Source organism: Polyodon spathula, chromosome 9, assembly GCF_017654505.1.
Source record: "Polyodon spathula isolate WHYD16114869_AA chromosome 9, ASM1765450v1, whole genome shotgun sequence".
In the NCBI taxonomy this organism is placed as follows: domain Eukaryota; kingdom Metazoa; phylum Chordata; class Actinopteri; order Acipenseriformes; family Polyodontidae; genus Polyodon; species Polyodon spathula.
Genome location: NC_054542.1, coordinates 35,288,797 through 35,314,421, shown reverse-complemented (window position 1 = coordinate 35,314,421; position 25,625 = coordinate 35,288,797). Strand labels below are relative to the sequence as shown.

The window sequence follows — 25,625 nt, the reverse complement described above, 5'->3', positions numbered from 1 at the left end:
CATATGGGAGATACTGAAATTGAAGAAAGAATCTATGAAAAAGACCTAGGAGTTTACTTTGACTCAAAAATGTCTTCATCTAGACAATGTGGGGAAGCCATAAAAAGGCCAACAAAAGGCGATTTGTTTCAAGCATTCAAAATTCTAAAAGCTGTTGACTATGTCGACCCAAGGGACTTTTTCGACCTGAGAAAAGAAACAAAGACCAGGGTTCACAAATGGAGATTAGATAAAGGGGCATTTAGAATAGAGAATTGTGGAAGTCTGAAACCAACTCCCCAGCAATGTTCTTGAAACTGACACACCGATCCTTCAAGAAGCTGCTTAATGAGATTCTGGGGTCAAAAAGCTACTAACAACCAAACGAGCAAGATGGGCCGAATGGTCTCCTCTCGTTTGTAAACTTTCTTATGTTCTTATCTTCTAAATTATATTTTACACATATTTATAATGAGAATATAATATAAAACTGAACTATATATATATGTTGATGTATTTTATATATCATGTGGCTAAATAATGTAGATATTTTCATGAGTTATAGCATTATCTGATTATATGGCCATAATTTGTCATTAAGATAATAAGAAAACAAAGCAGATTTAAAATAAAATAAGAAAAGAAAGGTTGTCATAAAAAATTTCAAAGGAAAAAAACAAACAGATAAAGCAAAGAAAAATGATCTCATAAAAATGGTAGAGTATTAACTGAATTACATTAAATGGGAAGTGACACCAAAGAATGTATAATGTGGTCATAGTTTTTGTTTATGACCTAGCCAAACTACCATTTCCTTGTCCTTCATTTTCAGTGTACACTCTCTAAAGGTTAATGAAATTTTGAGAGACACAAAGTTGGCAGATTTTATGAAAGATATACAGTGCGGTGTTGAGTGTTTTGTTTGTTTGTTTTTTTTGTTTTGTTAAGAATGACAGTGAATCCAGTTGGTCCTTGCAGCAACCATTAAATGTGGACCTGTCAGTGCTGGCTTCAAGGACATCTTTTAAACAGCTCCCTTATTGTTATACTCATGAAAGAGGTACCTCTTGTACCCAATATATATAAAAAACACTGCCTTGAGCTTCAAATCTGGGGTTGCTAGGCAACCTTAGCCATGTTTCAAAGCCTTTGGTTAAAGAGTATACCCTGGATTTGTTTCTGCTTAGGGCTTGAACAGAAGTTTTTTTTTTTGTTTGTTTGTTTTTTTTTAATAATATAAAATTGATGAGAACCATATTTTTTTTATTCCGCTGGGAAGCAAAAACAGATTGCTTGTACTGAGAAGTACAGATCTACTGTTATTATACAGTGAGAAAAACAAAACAAAAGCTTGGAACAGCTTGTAACACAATTAAGGAAAGAGATTGTGGACATGGGTTGTGAAATCAGAAGTGACAGATCCCAGCAAACCCCCTCAAAGTGAAACCAAGATAATTATTGTGGCTTGTGAGCAAAAATAAATAATTGGACCAACTGTCATTTCTAATATACACTATATAGCAACAAGTATGGATTTGTATCCTCTCTGCCCTTTTTACAAGTGATGGTGTTTGTGATCTAGCTGTGTTGCAGTCAATTAATGTACTTGCCTTACACCTGAATGTCCATATGAATTGAGTTTAGCCGTTCCTCATAGACAGATGTCTATACAAAGACCACTATCATTTCTGAATAACAATAGGTCATCTAGGCTAGCTTTCATTGACTTTCTGTGTTTCAAGCCTTCAAGCATTCATTCTGTAAAACCTTCAACTTGACAGGGTTCTTGTGCAGTACTTCATATATGAAGAGCTTGTATGTTGGCATTGCTTAGTGATTTTGGTCACAATAGCCCCCTTTCACACAGACAAGTTATTACAGCTCAGAGCCAGCACTGAAGCAGCATGGTGGGCTGTGTGAATACCAGCAGAGTGGCAATATTTTGTGAGGCTCTGAACTACCTCACAAGGCAGGTCAGAGACGGAACAGACCTGTCTTAACTGCCTGTGTGGAGAGCTATACCAGTACCGAAGAGCTATAGTGGGCGTGGATTAAAAGGCAACATGCCACGAGCTACATATAGAGGATACAATAAAATGCATTAAAATGTGAAACCAACAGTGTGCCTGGAGCGCCTCCAATTTGGCATATAGCAGGTTGTTATATTATCCTGTATCTACCGTAGCAGTGCATAGAAAGTAGAGCAGGATGGATTTTTGCAGTGTGTGAAAAATATAAAATAAGTACTGATTCCAAAAGTCTTTGTTACCTCATATTCTAATGGATGACTGCCAACTATATGATGGGGAGCCAGCTGTTTCTCACAGGTCTCCTTTAGGCTCAGTTGCTGGGACAAACATGCAGACTGAAAATGACAGATGAGCACACCGATGGAATGTGTCTATAAGTGTTGTATACACAGCCCGAGGAGTCTGGCACTTCCATTCATTTGATGTTTGTTGACAGGAGATCTGAGGTTTTTAATATCATAATAATAAGAAGAAGAATTATATCTTTATATAGTGTCTTTCATAGTGGACCACCATTACAAAGCACTTTACAGTGGTAGGCTGTGAACTGTGCACTGTGCACTGTGAACTGTGAACAATAGGACATTGATTTCACATTGTATCCACAGGATGGAGCGCAATGAGGTTAAGCAACTTACTCAGGGTCACACAGTGAGTCAGTCAGTGGCAGAGGAGGAATTTGAACTGGTGCCCTTCTAGTTACAAGCGCTAGACTTTAACCACTGGACCACACTGCCTCCTAATACTCCCCCCAGTGAAGATTTATTTTATTTTTATATTTTAAAAAAAGCCTTTTTAAACTGCAGTGGCTACAGCTTAGGTACTGCTGACTCACTGGAAAGGTCATTCAGTTTGACCTTTCGCTTCACTAGATGGTGAATGCTTGTGACATGATTTTCTTCTCACAAGCTATTTATCGATTTCATTTTGTTTTTTAACACCAATGACGCCTAAAGCAACACTTTTTTTGGAACATGTCGTTGCTTCCTTGGGTGTCCTGTTTTATCTGTGTAATTTCAAATTAAAATGACACCACATTAACTACCTGTGATTCACAGATTGTGGATAGGGAAACAAATGTGTGAATTACACTACCTGATTCAAAAGTATTGCTGTCTCTTTTCAAGGACAGACAGTTAAGACCCTAATTCAGAATCTGACTCACTCTTCTGATTTTAGTGACCATCTTTCTACTTTTAAACAAACAAACAAAAAAATATATAATTCAATAGTCATGTTGTGTTACAGTGACTGTACAGTACATAGAACCTGACCAAAGCAAACAGCATGCACCCAAGTTAAAGGATCAGCCAAACAATAAGATGTACATGATTTATTTTTAAAGATTGTGATCTAACTCTTCTTATAAAACAACACACACAATCTCCTGTTCCCACATTAATGTTAATAGAGGTACATTAGGGAATAAAATAGTAGAACCCGAATAATGAATGACTTCCTAACAAACATTGGGCATGCAACATACATTAAAACAGTAGAAAAAGTCAACATTGTGAGCAACAATGCCAGGATTAAAAATAATAAACCAAAACATCAATGCATATGCCACCTCATCCACATTGTGGGGTTAGGGTTAAACTTTTCAAAGTGTCATACTGTGGTTAGGTGCAAGGAGGAGGAGTCTGGGAGTGAATCAGTGAGCCTATAATGGTTCTGTTCACCTCATCACTGTTGTGTCACCTGACACTGCCTGTTACACCAACACCAAGCTTTTAACTCATTCAAAGCTTGTGATGGATTAAATACAGTTTTATTTACATAAAGACATTGACAACAACCTAACAGTTTCATGAATAACCAACTTTAATTAATTCATCAAAACCGTCTTTGCAAAAGATTTATCAAATAAATGACATCATGAATTATTACATGAGCTCAAAAACATTTAGAAAGAAAGAAAGAAAGAAAGAACTGCCCTTATAAAAGCCTATGTCACAGTCATTTTTGCAGGTTTACAATAGTTTTTTCAAGACTATACTGCATTTTCTGTGCTTTTCCAAGGCTAACTGGTTTTTAGCATGCTTTACTACAGTTCTCAGGGATTCATTTTGCTTGTCTGTGCTGAACCATGCTTTCAGTGTGTTTTTAGCTTTGCTGCACTACTTCTACTGTGTTGCACCACGTTATATGGGTGCAGACGCACATACAAGGACAGTCATGACTTTTTCTTTGCTAAATTCTGTTTTCTCGTATCTTTAAGTTAGTGGATGTAGAGCCCAGGATTCTCTAGGAAATCTGAGATTTTCTTAGCCGTGATGTCCAGCTCGATGGTGTTGGTGTATTTTAGCAGGTTGTAGCCCCTCACAAAGAAGTGCCTCAGGTACCTCTGGCTCACACACTTGTGTAGCTTCTTAACAAGCCGGAGGAAGCTCTTTTTAAAGTTCCGCCAGTCTTTGGTACCAGGGTATTTCTCACAAGTCCACATCAGAAGTGTCTGAAACATTTTTTTAAAATTAAACGCAAAACAAAACAAAACAAAAAAAAAAAAACACAGATGTTGCATTCATGTAAACCTGGGCTATGATTCTGAAATATACAGTATGACAGCCGTTTAAAACAACTTGACTTATCCATTCACAGAGAAGGGCCTAGTTTCTGACAAAATTAAATTTTCCACTTTGATTAAAGCTTGACACTTTTAGGAGTAACTTTTTTTTTTTTTTTTTGGTTGAACTATGTGTGCCCTAGCTACATATTACCACAATTTATATACAGATTATATTCTGTTATAATGTTTGTCTCTCACATTGTGGGAATGTTGCTCCTCTGTGTTTGAAATCCCACTTACACAGACAACACTGTCTCTTTAAGTGTAGCGAGGACTACATTTTAAGTGTAGAACACGAAAATGGCATATTACAAAATAAATATACAAAAAACAAGCAACGTGAACCAGGAATGGAGAGTAAAGTTATTGATCGTTTCTCCAGAGCTAAAACAGATGAAGACATAAATATCATTGCCAGAATTTTCGAGAAGCAGTGGATAAACGAAAGAAATAAAATGTAATGTCTGTGTTATTGATGGAGATGTACTGCGATGATAAAATTGCGGTTGTTCTTGAGCCTGTCCGAAAAGATATGTCCGGAAGGTGGATGTTTATGTGGAATGTAATTTATAATTATGATTTTTTTTTATTATTATTATTTTAATGTATAACTGTATTACTTTTAACATTATGAAATGGTAACTTGAAACTGCAAGCCCTTTTCAAAGTGATATGTTTGAAATGTGTAACACTATAATTAACTAATTGTTGAAATGATTGTTGCCGAATCAACAGTTTTCTGTGGATTCGTAGCACAAACTGTGGATTAGTACTTTTAATTAGATAATTAGTATAATTAATCAATCAAAAGATCAAAGGGTGATGTCACAGAAATGTTTTTCATACAGTGGAGTTATCATACAGAAATCTTTTGAGTTGTGTCTCTTAAACAGGAAGTATGCAGCTGTGACATGCATGGTTTAGTGGTCAGAGAAAAGGACAAACAGACACCACTGGAATAATATCCTGACTGCAATATCCTGTTCTCCCTGCTAATAAATTGTTAAGAAGCAGAATCCCATTGTAAATCATATATTAAATTACAAACAGGGAATACTTGGCTAAATATCTGAAAATGTTTCCTGTGAAAGGGTTTACATCATACTGTTAGAAGTGCAGTAATCAGAAACATATAGCTGAGATTGCACATTTTCCTTTGTCCACAAAAGTTACTTTAAAAAGAAATGTGATGTATATATAAAACAATATATAATTTCCAATGTATAATAGTCAACACCTGCTATACATGCTTTGAAAAATCGCTGACAGGTCATTGATATTTTTTGCTGTATGCCTGCATATAAGAAGGGGTTAATGGTAATTAATCTGTCTGTGTCCTTGTATGTGATGTTACCTTGATCAAAGAAGTCAATAAAATCTTGTAGGTAATGTTTCTCACCAAAAGTAATTTATTACACAGAAAGAAGAAGAAGTCTGACAGCATCATAGTACAGTGAACTCAAAGTACTGGGTGACCCTCAACAGCACTGAAGATCATAGGATTTCTGCTTTACAGTTCTTACGTATACAGTAAAACAAGCGTTCATTAACATATAGCCTATCACATGCCGTCAACATGCCAGACTTACCCATTAATAGTTAACTCATTTGTATTACTCTAAACTATTTTTATTATCCCATACTGGCCTTTTAAACCAGTTCTAACCAATTCTAGTTTTGAGCATAGCTTTGTTATCTTTATAGCGTCAGACACGCACACTGCCCTCCACCTTCAGTTTCGGGCTACTGCCAAGTAACGTGTATGCACTAAAACTTTATATATATATATATATATATATATATATATATATATATATATATATATATATATATATATATATATATATATATATATATAATATAGATATATATATAGATATATATATAGATAGATATATATATAAAACACCTGATGAAGACACGTATTGTTGAAAAGCGTTGTTTTTCGTGTTTTTAATAATAAAGAATTGTTTTTTAGATATAAAACATTGCCGCTTGCTTTTTGCTCTCTTGAGCACTAAGGCTAAGATGAATTAAAGATACAATTGAGCCATACTGAGTGTGCAACCCTCCCAGTCTCTGCAAACAACAAACAAGTGGAATTTGGTTAGTCTATTACTCAACATGGCTGATAACTAAACAGAGACTACATTTTTAATATTCTGTGCTGTTTTGGGTCAGATTAAAGATTTATGAAAGATTTATGAACATATGAAAGATTTATGAACTTGGGCTGTGCACTAATGACTTTTTCACTATACATACATACCAATTTCACCTACATTCCTCACCTGTAGATGATAAGCAGTGATGACAGGTTTACTTCCAGGGCACCAAGTATCCTCTTTTAACTGCCTGATGACCCGGTAGCACTTCCTCCTGCAGCCCCCATCTTCGTCAATGCTGCCCATCAAAACCTGTTCCACCCGTGTGAAGGACAGGAACCAGTGGTAATTGGAGGAAGCCATCAGGTTAAACCCAAAAGACTATGGAAATAAAATATTTTATTCAGACGGTATGTTTTGTTCTAATATGCTTTTTAATCATTTAAACAACTTTTAAGCTAATTTAGGCAGCCCCTGAGTCGGCTCGCGCAGAGGCACATTGTACCTGTGAAATTAACAAGGGATGGACATTAAATCTATTCAATTTTCATCCCATGTGTAGTGATGGTCTCCATGTGACATTTAAGGCTGTGTACTTGAGTTCAGGGGTTACGCTCACCTAAAGGTTCATGGGCAGCCAAAATGATAAGAATCAGACAGAGTTGTAAGTCTAAAGCAAAGTTGGCTGATGTTTCTCCAATAACTGATGTGTTCCATGCGAAACAGATGTGCTGCGGTCCGGTGTGTGAAAAGATAGACCGGCTCAGTACAGTATTTGTCTTTGTGTAATTTGAAGTAAACAGTAAACACTGGAGTTCTCAAAAAGAAAAAGAAAAGGATATTATTATCAAATTGTTAGTAATTTAATTTAATGTTATGAAATGACAGGGCAGAATAATAATCCAGTGCAATTGTTTTTCTGGTCAGTAAACATTCAACATTAAAGGGCAAAATATCATTTTCATTCCTTGCACAAATAGAAGCTGATAGTGTCTTCCTGACAGGTGCCTCAAGATACCTTTCTTTACTCCCCTTCACTTTCTTGATTGCCTGCTTAAAATAGTTCATGCGTAGTACAAATTACCATTGGTTTAAAACTTTACAAATCTGGTACAGTAGCTCAGAGTCATTTGATTAGAAACCGATAGAGCACAGCTGTGCAATACCAGAATTAGGGTCGCCACCTTTGCCCTGGGATTTCACTATGCCTTCCTGGGACATACTAAATCCTGGGTTTTAATCTAATGTAACTTGTGGTGTGGTACTACATAGCAAAAAAAAAAAAAAAAAAAGCATATTAAATATATACATAGGGGGGTTTGTTTGTTTGGATTTAATTTAATTTAGTGTATAAGTGTGTGTAAAACCTGAAAGTTGCTTCGGATATGTCTGACAGAATCTTAAGCCCCTTTCACACTGACATGCTCTACCCGGGTCGGAACCTACCCGGATTGGGACCCAGTGATGCGAGTCGTATCAGTGCACCGGAAGCAGCTTGTTACAGATCCATCCAAGCTACTTCAGCCCTACTCCAATCTGGCTCATTGTGTGTCTCAAATCAACAAAAATATGGCTAAACAAAATAAACAGAAGTGTTCCTTATGGAAGTGAAACCTTCACACAGACGTGGCTGTTTGTTATTTCGTTGGCTTACAAGCGGTCGTTATGCATTTTGTCTCGCTCGACCTGGGTCAAAGAGCGTCTACCCACACCCTGAGGTGGATCGCTGCAACCAGGGTATGACCCAGGTACATGGTTTCACACTACGCAGGATTGTGACCCAGGTAGCCAGAACCCAGATCGGGACCAGAGAAGGAGTACTAGTGTGAAGAAGACTTTAGCTTGACCACACCAAGTCCAAGGGGAAGAAGTGTACATACAGGTTAATCATTAAAAATAGTATTCTATTTTTAATTAATGATCAGATAAAGATTGGTAGTTTATAAACTTTAGTGGCTGTCATACCTTGTAAAACAGAAATACTTTGAACCTCATTAATATGCCACACACAGTTAGGTATCTGCTCACAATGATCAAGGATTATGTACAAATTGTTTTGAAATTGTTGTAAAATTTGATTATGCTGGCCAAGGATCATGGTTCTACACACAGAGACGATGCATTCAGTTCTGTAATCAATATGTAATGCTTAATAGTGCCTGAAGGGGCACGCTTTCCTTCATAAGTACTTGTCAAGCTTTCATTTAGTGCTGTACAAATACGTTCATATTTGTATTTGTGTACCCTAGTTTTACAGTACCTCCTTTTCCCCTATATTAACCCCTAATGTTTCAGGTAATATATATCCACTGTCTTTATTGTGGTTCTTCATTTTAATAACTATAAGTCCAACATTAATACTATTATTCATACTAAAATTCACATCGCTCACCTTACTGCATCGAGCTCTCTCCTTTGAGGGCCACCGTTTGAAGAATCTGGGCCATCGTGCTTTTTTTGGCCAGCAGTTTATGAGCTCCACAGTTGGAATAAGTTCCACCTCAACCTGTAGCTCTGATGTTTCCACGGCAACACGCACCACTGACCCTACACTCTCTAATATACTCACTTTCCCTGCAGAGAAAAACAAAGGATGTTAATGTTATGATCTGCGATTCCACCACACAAAAGTGTAGCTGTACAGTTCTCACAAAGAAAAAAAATAAAATAAAACACAGTACGCCATACATGACAAGTCCACCTTTTCACACAACACCGTGTTTAAAAGAAAGGGTTGTTGCTGCGCTGTCTAATTGGACACCTGTGGTCATGAATTTGAAAATCCCCGGTGCAAAACTTGCTGTAGCCTACTGGGTGCATGTAATTAACCCAGCATCCTCTGCAATGCATCTGTCATTCCAAACTGAAAGCATAGACATGTTCAAATAGATATAAATAAAATGTGCATAAAAAAAAAAATCTTTACAAAAGTCTATCCATTGGGTTGTTTGAAAATCAAAAAGTAACCCCCACCAAACAACAGCTGTTTCTTGTGATCTTTGTGAATGACAGCCTCTGCAAGAGATCTCTTTGTGTATGTGCACAATATTAAATCTATCGGTCAGTATTTTGAAAGGAAAGCGGACACATTTATAAACTGAATTAACACACAAAGCTATAGGTAAGAAGTTGTATCCCCAGATATTCCCTGTTAAAACAAAATATATACAGATGCTCAAAATGACAGGTGATTTTATATATGTATTTTTTTTTTTTTAAATACATTTTATATATAAATGATTTAAACTATATTTGACAAGACATCAAAAACTTCAAAAAGAGAGTCGCTGTGACGCATGAAATGTGTCTGAAAATACAAAATTCTGTAAGTAATAACATCTAGTAGCATCAGATCATCTTTTCTTGTATTTCAGTTATATTTAACATGTTTTGTTTTTATTTACATCATTTTGTAACCCATGGGTGGGACCAAGTTAGTTACCAGGATTAACACTAATCGGCCATTCACGCAATGTAAGTGGAAACTTCATACAGGTATGACCGAAAGCTTGAACTCACTAGTAAGGTTGCAGCTTTCGATGGAGGTCTCCAGCAGTTCTTTGAAGAGGTTCCCTACTTTGGCCGGGACGATGTCCCCCTCAATGGCCACACTGGAGTTGTGCCACTCCTGGCAGCTGGTAGTGAAGTTCTCCAACTCCAGCCACTGGTGCAGCTTCTCTGGCTCACGCACAGGGGAGAGCAGCTTGGAGCCACTCAGGGTGTAGTAGCGCCACTGCCTTGCTCTGCGCTCCTTGTACCCTGAGAGGCCCCTAACAGGGACAGAGACCAGGAACAATGTGGGGGTAAGAACCTGAGAAACAAAACAGAACAAAATGCTAGTACATCTTATCGTTTATCTATTTGACCAGAGGAATGAGCTATTTTTTATACCTTCAATCAATGTGTCCGCTAGTTTAGGGGAAGTATCTGTTTGCAAGTTTGCACACTGGTGTTGAAATCCATAGGCTTAATTACATCAGAATAGAAATACATGAACCACTGTTGCTTATGTATCCTGTAGAACTCAACACAACCTATAAAGATCTAGACAAGATGAAGCCACTAAACTCTGCAAACCTCCAGGCAGCAAGATAACTCAAAACAGCAAACCATAAATAAGCTTTAAACTTTAATTTGCATCTGTTGGGCTATGAATGGATAAGTCAGTAAAACGTGGTATAAGTTAAGGGGTTGAAGGGGAAGGAGAATGTCTTCATTTACATGTGGAAGATGTAAACAGTGGCAGTAGGTAGGTGGGCTCACAGAGATGTTAAATTCCTATGTACCTGTATAGCTGGGTTGAATGCACTTTTTCCTCTCAGAAGAGCTGACCATTTGGCTATTAAAGCTGGCTGATCCTGACAGTGAAAGAAAAAAAAAAATCACACAATTCACATTAGAGCTTGAATTCAAATCAAATTGACAAAAGTTATGAGGCAGCAATATATTGAGCCCATTTTTATTTAACCCTTGGGAAGGTTAAAGTTTTTATATATGACAGTATAGATGTACTTTTATAAAGACATGAGCAATAGTTTTACCAGAACATTAGAAAAGTTACTATCTGGTGCCACCTAGCTGTAGATTTGAACATACATGTACCTAACACTGGCCAATACTCCCTGTACATTACAATAAATATAATGTCATTATATATATATAAACTTCAGTTTATACCAGGGGTTCTCAACCTTTTTTTTTTTTTTTTTTTTTTTTTAATTACTACCCTTTCCCCTCCCTGATTGAGAATCACTGGTTTAAATTGTATATTATTATTTACACTGTATTGGGTCAGTATTGAGACACACAACCTTGTACATACATGTATTATTATTATTATTATTATTATTATTATTATTATTATTATTAACACTTTGTATATATATATCCCTGAGACTGTCAGTAGAGGGCAAGCCCCCGAGGTACTGCAGGAGTAGCTGTGCAATGTTCATTTACTAAGCAGGGACATGTGACTATTTCTCATTATTGTTGGAGTGGAAGTCTGCTGGGCCTTGGAGGTTTAACAGAGCACTGTTTTACGTGTTATGTTTTTATTGGGTTACATTTCTGATCCATAATGAATGCAGCACTTACTTTGACGTTATCATTGTGTATTCCTGAGTTGGCGATTGAGTGAAACCTCACGTCCTTTCTGCTGACTTCTGCAGTCAGGGCCTGGATGATTTTCTGAACCTCCTCCACAGTTTTAAAAACCTGCCGGTGCCGGAGATCCACCTACACACAAGCAGCAGACGATCATCCTCTAACGACACTCTAGCATATTAACACTACACTCGTGGTTAAGATGGCTGCATGGCTGCCATATATATCTTCATATTTTATACCATTTCATTTTGTTTTAGAAATACCAAAAACTGTTCAGGACCTTGAGGATAGAATAGTGCCGGGTGCTGGGTACAAAGACCCAACAATAAATAATCCTGGTGGACTCCTAACTTAGGTTCAGTAGCGTTTTTGGAGTCACAAATTTATGGGAGGCCATTAAGCAATTGATATGTTCTGTTATACCTGCTTGTTTCCATCTTTCAATGAAACTGAATTCTAACAAATATCAAATAAATTCAGTTATTTTCAAGCAACAGCAAAACAAAATATAGACTTTGTGGCTGCAAACAGTTTGGACTGTGTGTGGGCTGGCAAAATAAAGGTGTAATAACCACCATGACCAAAATGTTCTTTCATCTTTTTAGCACAAGCCTTTTATCATTTAGACTTTTATTTTCACATTGACAAGTTGACAGATGTCTTCTTCCACAACACTCCAAGTTTAAGAACAGACCCTTTTTTATTCTTCCACAACTGTTTAAGGACAGACACTCCTGTTTCCTGTGCAGGTCCACTGCCCTCACATTAGGTATCAAGGCCCCACATATTTCTAATGTTGTGTAGGGAACTTCTGTAGATTCACACCAGTACTCTTAATATAATACAGAAAGCAGTGACTGAGGATAGAAGCCCGGTCCCCAGTCTCAGAGACCAGCACCCTTTCTGATATGCCAAAAGATCTGGGCTTGATTTACAGATAATAAAGACGGGTGTTTATATTACTCAAGTTACTCAGCTACTACTCATAACATGCAATGCATTTCAAAAGATTCACCTGAACTACTTACCTGGTTCTGCAGATAGTTATCCAAATCCTCATCTGTAAAATCTGTCATTGCAATCTGGATTCTATCTTTCTCAGATATCTATATTTATCTTCCTGCGTATCTTTACAAGATGAATCTCCACATTCAAAAGACTTTCAGCTTTTATTCAGTAGCAGCATATGGCTGTACTATGAATATATTAAGGGAGGTTTGACTGTCCTCAATATTCTTTGAGTACTTAACTTCCACCTGAGTTGTGTGTACTGTAAAATCTTGTCTATTAAGCCCTTGCCAAAACTGGTTTCTGTCACAAACACGAACGGCTCTAAACCTCCCTCTGTGATGCTGTCTGACACAAATACAACTCACAGGGAAGCACTTTAACCGTCAACAATCAATTGTATTCATTGATTTTTAGATAGCATTAAACAGAAGCAGGTTTTGTCCCGATGGTCCTTTAGTCCTCCATACAGGATACTGCACATTTCACTTGAAGTCATCATTGAGGTTTGATTCAAAACAGAAAAAACTCATACAAATGAAAGTGCTTATTACAGTGCTAGGAATGAAATCAGTTTTCAATCCTATCTCCATCAGGGTAAGTGCATGTCCTATAGAGGTAGCTTATAAAACCTCTGCCAGTGATGGAACAATTGGAATTACACTGAATGAGTTTATAAATGTTAGTGCAAAGAGAGGTACAGGTTATGCAGTACTGTAAGATCTTTATAACAATCACTCATTTCATCACCTTCGTTTCATTGAGGATTCATCAGCTTGATTACTCGGACATGCCAAGTACTTACTGCAAGACTCCAAAGAAGCTGTACTCAATAACTAGAAACCTTTTCTCTAACTGGTTGTCTGACTCTTTTTCCAAGCTCTCTCAGGCCAAGTGAAAAACAGATATAAAAACAGAACTACATAACGCACTGCTTTGGGACCTCTGCTGGTAACAGATACTCTGACCTTATTCTACACTCGAGTGAAAAAGCGCTTCCAACAAAACTGCAATCAATTTGGAGAACTTTGTTTAATTTAAAAATCAAAACAAAGAGAATGAAATGTCTGTACAAGATCGTGTGGCCAAGATCCTGAGCCCATTTTTATTTAACCCTTGGGAAGGTTAAAGTTTTTATATATGACAGTATAGATGTACTTTTATAAAGACATGAGCAATAGTTTTACCAGAACATTACAAAAGTTACTCTCTGGTGCCACCTAGCTGTAGATTTGCACATACAGGTATCTAACACTGACCAATACCCCCTGTACATTACAATAAATATAATGTCATTATATATATATATATATATACACACACACACACACACACACACACACACACACACACACACACAGTTTTTTGTTGTATATCTTACAAAAATAACCATTTTTATCTTAAAACATGAAAAACTATGAATTTTAAAGCTCACACTGAACTAAACAATTGGGTTACTAGACCGTTGTCAGAGACTCAATATACAGGAAGCCATCAGCATTGGGCACATTAATACAATGTGACACATTCAATATCATTGACTCCCAAATAGTGGACATGTTGCTAATTTTATTCTCAGACTCACTGACTCGATTACAGCTCCCCTAATGAATCTGTTAACTGTTTCAAGAGCATGTAAAAGGGTAACAAGGATGGAATTACAAGGACAGCACTTGTATCGTTATGGTTTGAAAGGCTTTAAAATCGTAGTATACATGCAAAAATGCAAAATATAACTTCCTATTCAAATCGTAATTTTAGTAAAAACATCCAGGAAAAGCTGGGTTAACAGTGATTGTTTTTACTTTATTTTAAACAAAATGCATTCGTGCAACTTGCTCAGTCACTTAGTTTGTTGGTAGTTGTTTTGCCTTCTCCAGTGGCATGACCAGTACACCGTTTATGGAGTGCTTCACCAAAATCTCATCATCTTCAGATTTGCGTCTGATACGTCTGTTTTACTGCTGTGCTGTATTTTGCCTCCTTGCAATTTGTGGGATGTTTATCTTGGCCTTTTTTTAAATATCGCCAGCAATTTCCTGATAGCCGCCAACAATTTCCTGATAGCTTATCCCCATTGCTGAGTATGATACAGCTCTCAAGTTTAAAAACACTTTTTATGTTTTTTTATTTTTATTTTATTATTCATTGAAAGTGTAACACGTTTGCATTTTTCAATACTTACCATTTCAGTAGGTTAACGTTGTGAAACGTTTTTCAAACTGGATTTTGGCTGCATTGTAGGCAGGGTTGAGCGATTGCACATGTACAGCTAAAAGGAAGTGTTAGGTTGACTGGTCCCTTTCTTATGTACATTACTTGATTTTATACTTGCCCATATTATAAGAACTATCATGGGAAAGTATTACCAGCTGGATCATGTAAAACTTTCTTGTGTCTCTTAAGTTTCATCTTTTTTTTCGCTATTAAAATAAAAGATAAAAAAATGCCTCAATTTCAAGCATGGTTTGTACTGACAACATGGCTTTTACTACACAGAATCTTATTACACAGTTTTAAAAATGTTATGGCATGACCAGTAAATACAGCAAATTACATGAAAAAGATGTTTATTGCACTAAAGGAAATGCACACTCATTGTATGTAACCTGATTGTATTTTACATGCAAGTATTTTATTCAAAGTTTTCTCATTCCCTTCAAGGAAAGCAAAAGGCACATTGCTCAGAAATTAGACATAAGCAAAAATAGAGGCACATGGAAAGGTCAAATGTCAACACAAATGCAGGTTAATAGATTCCGTAAAAATGAATGTGAATCAAAACCTTATATCAATATGAAGAACAGCACAAAACTGTACAAAACAAATATATGGTTACTCCTAACTGCCTTAGATCCAAAGATATTTTTACATTTTTTGCCAAGACGCGAGAAACAGGGAACATCAGAGTGCACATCAGTTAGACGAATTACAAATAAAGAAGTTTCCAGTGACAGCGTGTAGCTGTCAACATACAACATATAATCATGTTTCCACAACCGTATTTTGGAACTTGAAAAAGGTAATGATGCCTCTTTAAGTACAATTCAATGTATTTTTTTTTAGGACAATCAGACATTCTCTGCACTCAATAACTGCACAATCCAACGAGGAATCAAATGCCAAGCTATTGCAGATTTTAAATGTGTTATATTAAAAAAAGTGATTCTTACAGTCGATTGTTTTAAACTAAACCACCATCCAATTAAAATATTTTAGTAATTTCGAAAGCATTGCTGTGATGACACTTAAACTTTAAGAGCGAATGTTAAATAAAGCAGTTCACTTGAGCAAGCACTAAAATGATAGAAAATAACTTAAAAGTGCTTCTCATTCAAGAACTGTGTTGACAAACCTTTATCATATGAGATAAGCATTGAAACTCATGGATGCTTTGGAGCAGGCAGTGGTTTCTACAGTATATACCAAATCCCTTTCACTGGTAGGACCAGTGCTAGGCAACTTGCCACCCTATTACTGTATTTATTTTAAAAAATCAGTAGGTTTTTGATTCGGCTTGTATTGTGCAATCACTCTGTGTGCTGGTTTCTGTTGTGAAAAATTGTACAGGCCGTGTACATACTTTAAAATTTGATTTCCTACAGTATATTGAATTTTGAAATGACTGTTGCACAACTTCAAAGACATCATCACTTTAAACTAATATGAAACTAAATGCACAGGTTGAAAATTAATGTTTTGGCAAACAACATTCCTTTGATATTGCAAATTAGCTTTTTCTTGCTTAAGAACACAACGCTACAGGGACATATCCAACCATTTTAAAACGGTAGGTTGTGGAGCAGACCGAAAATACAGCTTTCCTAACTTGTGTAGCAAACATTATGGATCACAATTTAACATGAATATGTGCCATCAAATGATCTAAACACACTCCCAATGTACCGTACATTTTGAAAATTAAAACTTATTCAAAAACTTAGCAGAAAAGTGCTACTAGTACTACCTTCCCCAATACTGTCAGTCTAATTACAAACTGTAATTCAACTAACTGCATGCTTTTAGAATATATGCACATATCCCAATACATACCTTTTTTTCTTCTTAAGGGTAAGCATGTAGGCTATTATTAAAAATGAAGACAACAAACACGAAATGCAGAATTTCACAAGTTTATCATTATATTAATACATTTCTCAGCTGTAACCGACATGCACGAATTGCTTATCACGGATCAATTGAATAACCTGACACGTCTGTTAATGGATTGGTGGTGATGGGAGTCTGTAAATCTGAACTGTCTCAGCCTGTCCTGGTGTTATGCCAAAATAGTGTCTTCGGAAGATTCTGTCTCACCGGTGACACACAGCCATCTGGTCACCCCGTAATTATGACACATGGGTAAGTAGAAAGATTTGAATCTGATGACAGCAGCTTAGCTAGTCAGTTTAAAAATAAAGTAATAAATAAATAAAATAATAATTTTTACCACTAAATTCAATTAAATTCGGATTCCGTTTAACTAGTAGCCTACATTATTCCATGTCTTTAAAGGTTAGCAATATTGCCTGCGTCATGTGCTAGGCGGCATTCAGATTATTTTAAATTTTTATCGACTGATTTGGGACTTCAAAGATTGGAACTGAACACATTTTACTAGCATTGCTATCTACTGTCAAAATACCGTAAATTATCAACTTACCAAATTCTTGTTCTGACGGCGAAAATCAATGCCTGTCTTGTCTAGTGGCTTACTTCTTGAAATTTTACGTCTCTATTAGTCACTCATAATGCTTCTTCTCTACAGAACAGCATAATAGTTAGAATGAACTCAGGTTCCCTATTGATCACTCCATACCCTGCAAAAGAGCGTGTCTGGATAGAATTGTTTAGTGTGATGCCAGTTACTTTGATGCTAAACGTCACGGGAGCGGTGCTTTGCACATAATGCAGTCCTTGCTTTCATTTTTTGTTTTTTTGCCGTCCTGGACAGCTGCCTAGTTTGCCTAGGCCTTCCACCGGAGATTGCTTATGAATTACGTTTACCTAAATAGTAAAATTATATTAAAAAGATAAATACATATACAATACAAAAATGTATTTTCCAGCAAGAGAGTTACAGTAACTCCAAATATGGTTAAGTATTGTTTTGACCCTTAGAATACAAACAACCATTTTACTTGACGTATTATTGCCCTATACACTGCCCTGACAATGTATCTGAAACTATGCATTCAATGCAGTCAACAACATGATTCTAATAATGTGAACCCTGATAGTCTGGGTTATCCACCAAACAAATGCCTTTAATGTTTCCACTGCAGTACATCAAAACATTTGATCAAAGTCAACATTCATTGCATGTTACACACAGGAGTAATTCTGAAATTGATTGAGGGTATATACTTTGGCTGTCACTGTACCCAACTAAAGCTTCTGCTTAATTCAAGTCTAAACGGCAGCTTGATAGAACATTCAGTATATCTCAAAGGGGAAATCTGGAGAGAAATCACCAGAATGCCAATTTGAGGTGTGAGAGCAGTGTATATGGAAATGCAGCTTAGTTACTATATACTTTTATAGTCTACACAATATCCACTTGTAATTATTAATTATCCTTAAATCAATACTTGTAAAGAGCATGATCTCTAAATGAATTGCACAAAGATACATTCATGTTGGTCTGCTGCAGAAACTTCACGCACTGAAGAACCACACGGTGCAGAATAACATCTGTGCTAGTCTAGTTTTTTTGATAGGAGTTTTTTTTACAATATAGTTCAGGAGGACAGAACTGAGATATAAACTACGTCGATTAACACCGATATGAGGAGTCTATTAGTAATGTACAAAAAAGAAACAAATAAAATTATCCTGACAGCTGTACTTGATAGCACCTTAAAGTTTTACATTGTCGTTTTACACAGACCAGATCGATACCAGTTCAATAGTCTTTCTATACAGCAGCTTACATTTTGTCCCACAGTTTGAAGACTTTCATAATATTGTCTTTCTGTGCTGTCAAATTCTAAAGAGGAAATTGGATGCTAATCTGTAGCTCTTTAGAATTTATAACTGTGAACAGGTGATTATGTGTCAGTATTTATTTTCACTGCCCCTTTGAGTTTCTTGTCTCAAAAGACCAGAGCTGTAGTGCTTATTGTGCTGCAAACTCATTCTGTTTTACAGTGTAGATTTCCAGTTAAATTGCTCACAAGATCATTTGAGTTTGTTCGTTCACGTCCAAGTATTCTTCCTCGTCAGTCTCTCCAGGGCTTTCTGTTACCTGAAAACAAACCACACAAATAAAATTCTCAATGCCAGTCACTTTTTTAGGCTTGCAAGAGTATGGGGACAATGACAGTAAGTAATGGGGTTACATTTCCTCACAAATTCCACACAGCTTAAAAATAACAAAACTCCTTCAACAGGAACAAGATGTTCTTTGCAAATCACAGATTAAATTACATTCAAAACTCCCAGATAAGTAGGTAAAATGCAAAACAAAAACCCAAAAATCTGAATTAATTCTTAGGGGCAGGTGCCGTTTGTTGGATGTCACTTGTTTGTTTTGTTGCTAAACTGACTATTTAAATCAATACAAAAGCAGGAGCTGGCACAGAAGGGGACTATGGTATACTGCAGCAATCCAATCTTGCATAAGGATCAATAGGGTGTGTTTGTCAGTCTAAGGCATGATGAGTTAATCTAGAGCACCAGAACTAACTACGTGGCAACACAAAGAACCCCCTCATACCTGAAACCTGTAATAGCTGGAGTGTGTGTGTCTGTGTTGTATCATTTCTGGAAACAGCAGGGACAGATCAGTGAAGGACCAATTACATTATAAGAAAAAGTATTTATAGATCAAGACACTGCAGTTCTCTGTCACTGTACTTTAACCTCACTAGGCCCTACTCACTTATTTACGTTAGCTGGAACACCCTGGGGTAAGACTACTTCAACAGTGCCCTTTACATGGTATTCAGTAGTTTTTGGTGATGTTCATACACTAGCATTAAGGCAGCTTGTTACACCAGGTTCAACCATGGCCCTGCGGCCCAGGGCCGGTAGAGATCACAGTCTGGACTGTAATTATGAAGCACCACAGGCCCGACTGGCCGGTTACATTTTTTAACTAATATATAGTATAAGTACAGTACACATGGCTTCCGTTTCATGAGTCAAGGAAAATGGACCAGTCTGCCAAAAAGCTGCAAAAACTATTTTACAAACCAATCCCCCACCCCCTCCGATAACGACGAAATTGGACTAATCCGAATTTTCCCACTGGACGTCATGTTTGTTGTACCATCAGAATTTAACCCTACTTACCAAAGTGCTGTGTTGGCAAGAATCGCTCCCACTACGGACAATCTTTACAAATCGGGTTTTCTACAACTAAGCAGCCAATAGGACAAAAGGAAAGCACTGAAATCAATAATCATAAAGAAAGTAATTATGAAAAAAATGAAAACGATCATTTAGACTGGAGACTTCATCTGGCTTCATTATGACAGTGAAAAAAAAGTAATGTTCTACCTTGTTTCCCCGACTTTCAGATAAAACAGCAATAATAGTCTCACAGTAACAGTTCGCAAGACAGCAGGTGTCTGACTGCTGCGACTTCACAATCTTTCTTGTGAGAGTCTACACAAGCAACAACGCTCTGAGAAGGATAGTTATTTTGTATTATGAATATTGTTTTAATACTGTTTATTATTAGGCTTAGGAATGGAAATTTCGAATAGTTTCCTATTAGAATGCGCAGGGTGCAACATTTTCACATATTCGATTACCCAAACTCTAGTCCCTGCTCTTACGCTCCCAAAAATAAAAGGCAAATGTGTTAGTGTACTACAAGCAGACAGCATAACAGTGTAAGCCAATAAAGTTTAGCCGGGTTCACAAAGTGTACAAACAATATTTAAGAAGATATTTCTTTGTTCAGTATTTCCTTCGGCACAGTTTTTTCCTTTTGTTTACAGAATTAATATACAGATCACAATGAGCAGCAACGTCACAGCGCATATCTCTCCAATTAAAGCAACAGTTTCTTAATGTTGCACAAATAACAAAATAAAATAACCCCTATCATATAACAATCTAAATATTATACATCTGTTTAATTCTAACAAATAATAACATTTATAAAATAATCTGAATAGTGCAAATATTGTAACCTGGCCAAAACAATAGAAAATACATTGCAGCATTACAATAGCATAACATTTCTACCAATTATAACTAGCCACAGGCTATCCAGACATGGTCTATCTTTGGTTACCCTACAAAGTTAGAAACACAGTGAAAATAAAAGCCATCATGACTAAAAATATATAAGTAATATATATCGGGCCAGATAAAATTGATCCGGGCCAAAAAAAACACAAGCTCAGTGGCCCAAGGGGCCAGTAAAAATCTAAACGTAAAGCCCTGTTACACTGTAGTAAATAGTTTTTTTAATGAATGATTGCAGTATATGAAGATATGTATTCTATTACCAATTCGTTGCTGAATGCCTGCAATGGCAACCCTTCATCTCCGAGTCTCCGATATGACCCTGCATGCAAGTCGGAAATGGTCTCCGGCAGGGGTGTGTTGAGGGTTTCGGGTAACAAGAGGTTCAGAACTCCTGCTGATAAGCCAGCAACACCAAACACAATAAAAGGTAAGGCCCACTGGACTGATTTCTAGAAAGAAAAGTTAAAGAAAAAGACACTTTACAAAACTGTATTATAACACCTGTCCATACCCTCATGCATGATATGAAGCAGCTTTCCTAGAAAATACTGCATGTTAACTATTATGAACAATTACAGCTTCCAAAGGATTCATATGGCCATTTTCAGAAACCTTGAGGGTTAGTGTTCACAAAAATCTGTTTCTCCAGAATACTGGAAGAGCATTCATGGTATTGTTTTTATTCCCCTTAAACAAATGGGAAAAAAAAAAAACACATACCACGAACAATCATTCAGTATCCACTATATACCACGAACGATCATTCAGTATCCACTATATACCACATACTGGACTAGGAGTCGAACTGGACCAGGAACATCAAGAGAAAGACCTTGGTGTTGTAATAGTTCAGAACAATGTGTCCTATTCTGATCACCACAGCACCAAAGGGATACTGTGGCACTGGAAAGAGTCCAAAGAACAACAACCAGACTAATCCCAGGCTTAAATGACTGAGCAACAAAGAAAGACAAAAAAAAAAAAAAAAAAAAAATCTATTTAACCTGGAACAAAGAAGAACTGGAGGGAAGCATGATTGAATCTCTGAATCAATCAATTCAGCTCACACTGTGAAACAGACGACATTGGGAAAAGATTATAAAAAATGTACACGTTGTTTTCCGTTGCATACAACGAATGCATTTCTTTTTGGAAGTATGCAAAAAAAAACGTATAAGTCGTACACAGAGTTAGGGACTATAAAGACAGAGAGTGTACACACAGAGCAGTGAATCAAGCACTGACTACTAACCAGAGAAGGGATGAAGGCTGCGATGATGCCCCCTATCCTAGCTGCCACAGAGCACATGCCCATCCCAATGTTCCTGTAAAATGGAAATATGGTTCATGTAGAAACAATAAAAGAGAAGGAATTTAATTTTGGTCAGTTATGTATGGATAACTAAAGAGCTACTTGTTACGTTAAATAATGTATTGCTGTTGCTGTTAAGTTCCCCATTGTATCATTTTGTGTTTCAGTCATCAAATCCTAGTGACTTTTTAAAACTCAGTGCCCACGGTGTCACCATAATCTGTTCTCCTCCAACACTCTGCCCCCCATGATCCAAAGACACATTTATTTGATATTTCTTATCAAAGCATGTTTAGTTACGATACCTCTGCCACTATAATCTTGGCTACGTATACAATAATTTTCTAAATTAAAATTATGTTTTTTAAATACAGTGAAACTCTGTTTCATAGGTCCACGGATGTGTGAAATCCACAGATAAATGTGGTATCACTGCGTGTTACTACAATGCATGAATAAAATACAGAAACTAGTAATGTAAACCAAATTAGCGTTTTTGAAGTATCGGAAAATGCATCTTCTGATCAGCATGCCTTGAAAGCTCCCCAATTAAAAGTTAAAGATTCAGAACTATACAGGTAGACCCCAGAGTGTACTGCCTACTATGTCAAACAGTGGCATGCAAACCGACAATGAATGACATGGTAAACAAAAACTGAAATCACTTGAACAATTCAAGTGTGAGTATTAACTTGCCTTTACCTGACTACAGTGGGATAGAGCTCTGAAGAGTAGATATAGACAATATTAAATGCTGCGCTGACTGTCATCTTCCCCAGCAAAGACAATGACCTGCTATTTACATATGCAAACACACCTGTTTCTATAAGAAAGAAAAAAGTATTGTAACAATTGTTCATGTTCGGACTGGTACGAGAAACAGCTTTTAATTCCATGACAATGTTACAAACATGATTACACAGAATACCAAATAATCTCATAGAATAAGAGATTCTAGTACCTTAGGTCCACAAAGAATGCAAATAACAGGTAGTTTCTAGTCTATCAACACTTACCTTGTCAACAAACAGGTAACTACAGATTATGACTACTCTGTATACAGGCCGGGCACGGGTATAAGCTGTTGACATTCTAACCTTGTTTCTCTGGCAGGAACATGATAATGAGGCAGGCTATACCTCCCAAGAATAGAAATCCTGACAATGTCCTTCTTCGTCCAGACCTACATTAAAACACGAAGCAACAAACACTTAAAATCTACAGACTGTATCTCTCAGTACTTACTTTTCTTGAAAGCTTTAAACCATGTAACAATATCATTCCAATATCTGAATTCATAACCCACATCAATGTATTTGAAATTTGCACTGTTAACAGTCACACTAAATCTATCCCTTAAACCCTAGGGTTAGTGTTATGGTTAGGGTTAGTGATAAGACATTAACAATGACATTCATGGTGCTAAAAGGTCATTTTATTATATAAAATAAGACAATTAATTCTCAAATGGTCTAACTGCTAGATAACATATTTCGGTATGTGGGTCTTGTAATAAACAACTTTAAAAGGCATTTAACTGCAGTCACTGATAGAAAGCACAATTACCAAACCAACTTCCTCAAACAAATACAGTTTCAGAATACACACATTTAAAAAGTTAACTGCTTGTGAAAAATGAATTAATTGAAATAAGACCCTGCTAAATCCAGAATACTGCAAAAATGCAGTATTCAGTAAAAATGCAGTAATATTAATATTTTTATATTTTTATTTTTTAAAACTGTCATGCTTCTCCACAACATTGCATGTGCAAGTCACAGGCTGTAAAATGTGATTATTTCCCCATGATTTACAGCACTGTATTCTGACACCTGATCTTCCAAAGAAGTCCTGCTTATTATAAAATGTATTATACATGTGTGAAACACTGCATGTTAATAAACGACAGTAATGTCCTTTGTTTACGATCTTCTGAGCTCACACTGTATGCTAATGATTAGCCATGCGCTGTTGCAATACCGATGAACCAAGTCTCTTATCTAATGCTGGGAGTAAGTGGCGGTTTATCTATACTTGTGCTCACTGAAATTATGCAAAACAGATATAAAGTATTCACATATAGTAGCAACTAGACACCTAGCAGGTGTTTCATATCAGTTTGAACACTTTGTAATCCTCTATTAGACCGCACTGGTCTGTACTGTCACATTTTTATTCAATAGTCAATAACAGTTTATGTTTAATATTTACTACCACATTTCTCCAATCGAGCTACACATAAAAAATAAAATAAATAAATCTTCTCAATACCATTCACAAGAGTCAAGGTCTACAAATTCACTCACCATTTCCGACCAATTAAATAGATGCATATTGGATAAGAAGGCAGCTCGGCAATCCCGGACAGAGCCAGATTGACATACAGATTCCCGCTCATGTTCCCTACGTTAAGTGTAAGGCCATAGTACACAAGACTGCACACAAACCTGACAGACAGAAACACGAAGGAGAGGAGGCATGAGATATGAGTTTGAGACTGGATTTATCCTGAAAGTAGCTCATTTAACTAAGAGATTCCTCTATGCTGTTTGAAACATAGGGGCAAGGCATTCGCTATTCCTGTCTCAAGCACAACACATTGTCCTATAGACAGTTTCTGTCATTCTCAAAAAATTATATTTAGGGTTTTTTTTTAAGATTCTGATTGAGTGGTTTAAATTACAGATGGAGTTTGTAATCACTGGAATGCATCTTTGTTGAATTTGTTTACCTCTATTTACTTGAACAAAACTGTTATAAAGTGAATTCCCATAACAGTGTAACACTGGCTGCTCCATCTCCAGTACCTACCATGAATACATCATGACAAGTGTACGCTTCAGAAGGATCCTGTGGCAGAACAGGTCCAGGGCACCCACTGTCTGCCTGTCTCTTTTGTCCAGCGGGGGTTTTAAGGACAGAGTGCATTTCTGTTTTTGGTTTCTCTTCGCGATGAAGCGAAGGACATCTTCAGCCTCACTAAGGCGCCCTTGTGCATATAGCCAGCGTGGAGATTCAGGGATGAACCTGGGAATGCAAAACCATACTGGACTTTATAACCATAGCAAAAATGACACCAGATTGTGAAATGTTCAGTCTGAGTCACACTAAAAATTAACCTGTCAAAGTGAGACATTTTTTTTTGTAATGTATTTATCTATGTATTTTTTTAAAAGGAAAGTAATTCACTAGCCTTTTGCTCCTGGTGGGTTTGAACCTGGGTTAGGTCCCCAACAGTGGAATAAGTTTGCTGTTACCCTTGCCCTATGTGGAAACCTTAAAATAAAGAAACTTCAATGCTTTGAGCGTCA

At 36.6% G+C, this 25,625-nt stretch overlaps 2 protein-coding genes across 2 annotated transcripts in view; both read right to left on the bottom strand.

Moving 5' to 3' along the window:
• Positions 1–3,380: 3,380 nt before the first annotated feature.
• Positions 3,381–12,865, bottom strand: mab21l3 (mab-21-like 3). Its single transcript, XM_041259988.1, has 7 exons — positions 12,818–12,865; positions 11,778–11,918; positions 10,970–11,041; positions 10,203–10,494; positions 9,076–9,257; positions 6,870–7,064; positions 3,381–4,464 (listed from the first exon to the last, which is right to left on the bottom strand). Exons 1-7 carry the CDS (start codon positions 12,863–12,865, stop codon positions 4,231–4,233), a joined length of 1,164 nt encoding a protein of 387 aa, XP_041115922.1. The 3' UTR covers positions 3,381–4,230.
• Positions 12,866–14,641: 1,776 nt separating this feature from the next.
• The window catches only part of LOC121320725 (solute carrier family 22 member 15-like), a 17,104-nt gene continuing 6,120 nt past the window's right edge, over positions 14,642–25,625 (bottom strand). Inside the window, exons 6-12 of the mRNA XM_041259306.1 lie at positions 25,126–25,341; positions 24,621–24,761; positions 23,412–23,497; positions 23,017–23,137; positions 22,255–22,327; positions 21,263–21,451; positions 14,642–19,044 (exon numbers count right to left, since the gene is read on the bottom strand). Coding sequence (XP_041115240.1) covers positions 18,970–19,044; positions 21,263–21,451; positions 22,255–22,327; positions 23,017–23,137; positions 23,412–23,497; positions 24,621–24,761; positions 25,126–25,341 — 901 coding nt within the window. The 3' untranslated portion in view covers positions 14,642–18,969. The remainder of the gene's footprint in view (positions 19,045–21,262; positions 21,452–22,254; positions 22,328–23,016; positions 23,138–23,411; positions 23,498–24,620; positions 24,762–25,125; positions 25,342–25,625) is intronic.

Bases quoted from the DNA above. Each gene is read 5' to 3' on its own strand.
- mab21l3 (XM_041259988.1), bottom strand. From the start codon at position 12,865: ATGACAGATTTTACAGATGAGGATTTGGATAACTATCTGCAGAACCAG. The intron at 11,919-12,817 runs GTAAGTAGTTCA...GCTTGTGTGTAG, and splicing joins ATAACTATCTGCAGAACCAG to GTGGATCTCCGGCACCGGCA. The intron at 11,042-11,777 runs GTAAGTGCTGCA...TTTCACTGTCAG, and splicing joins TACACAATGATAACGTCAAA to GATCAGCCAGCTTTAATAGC.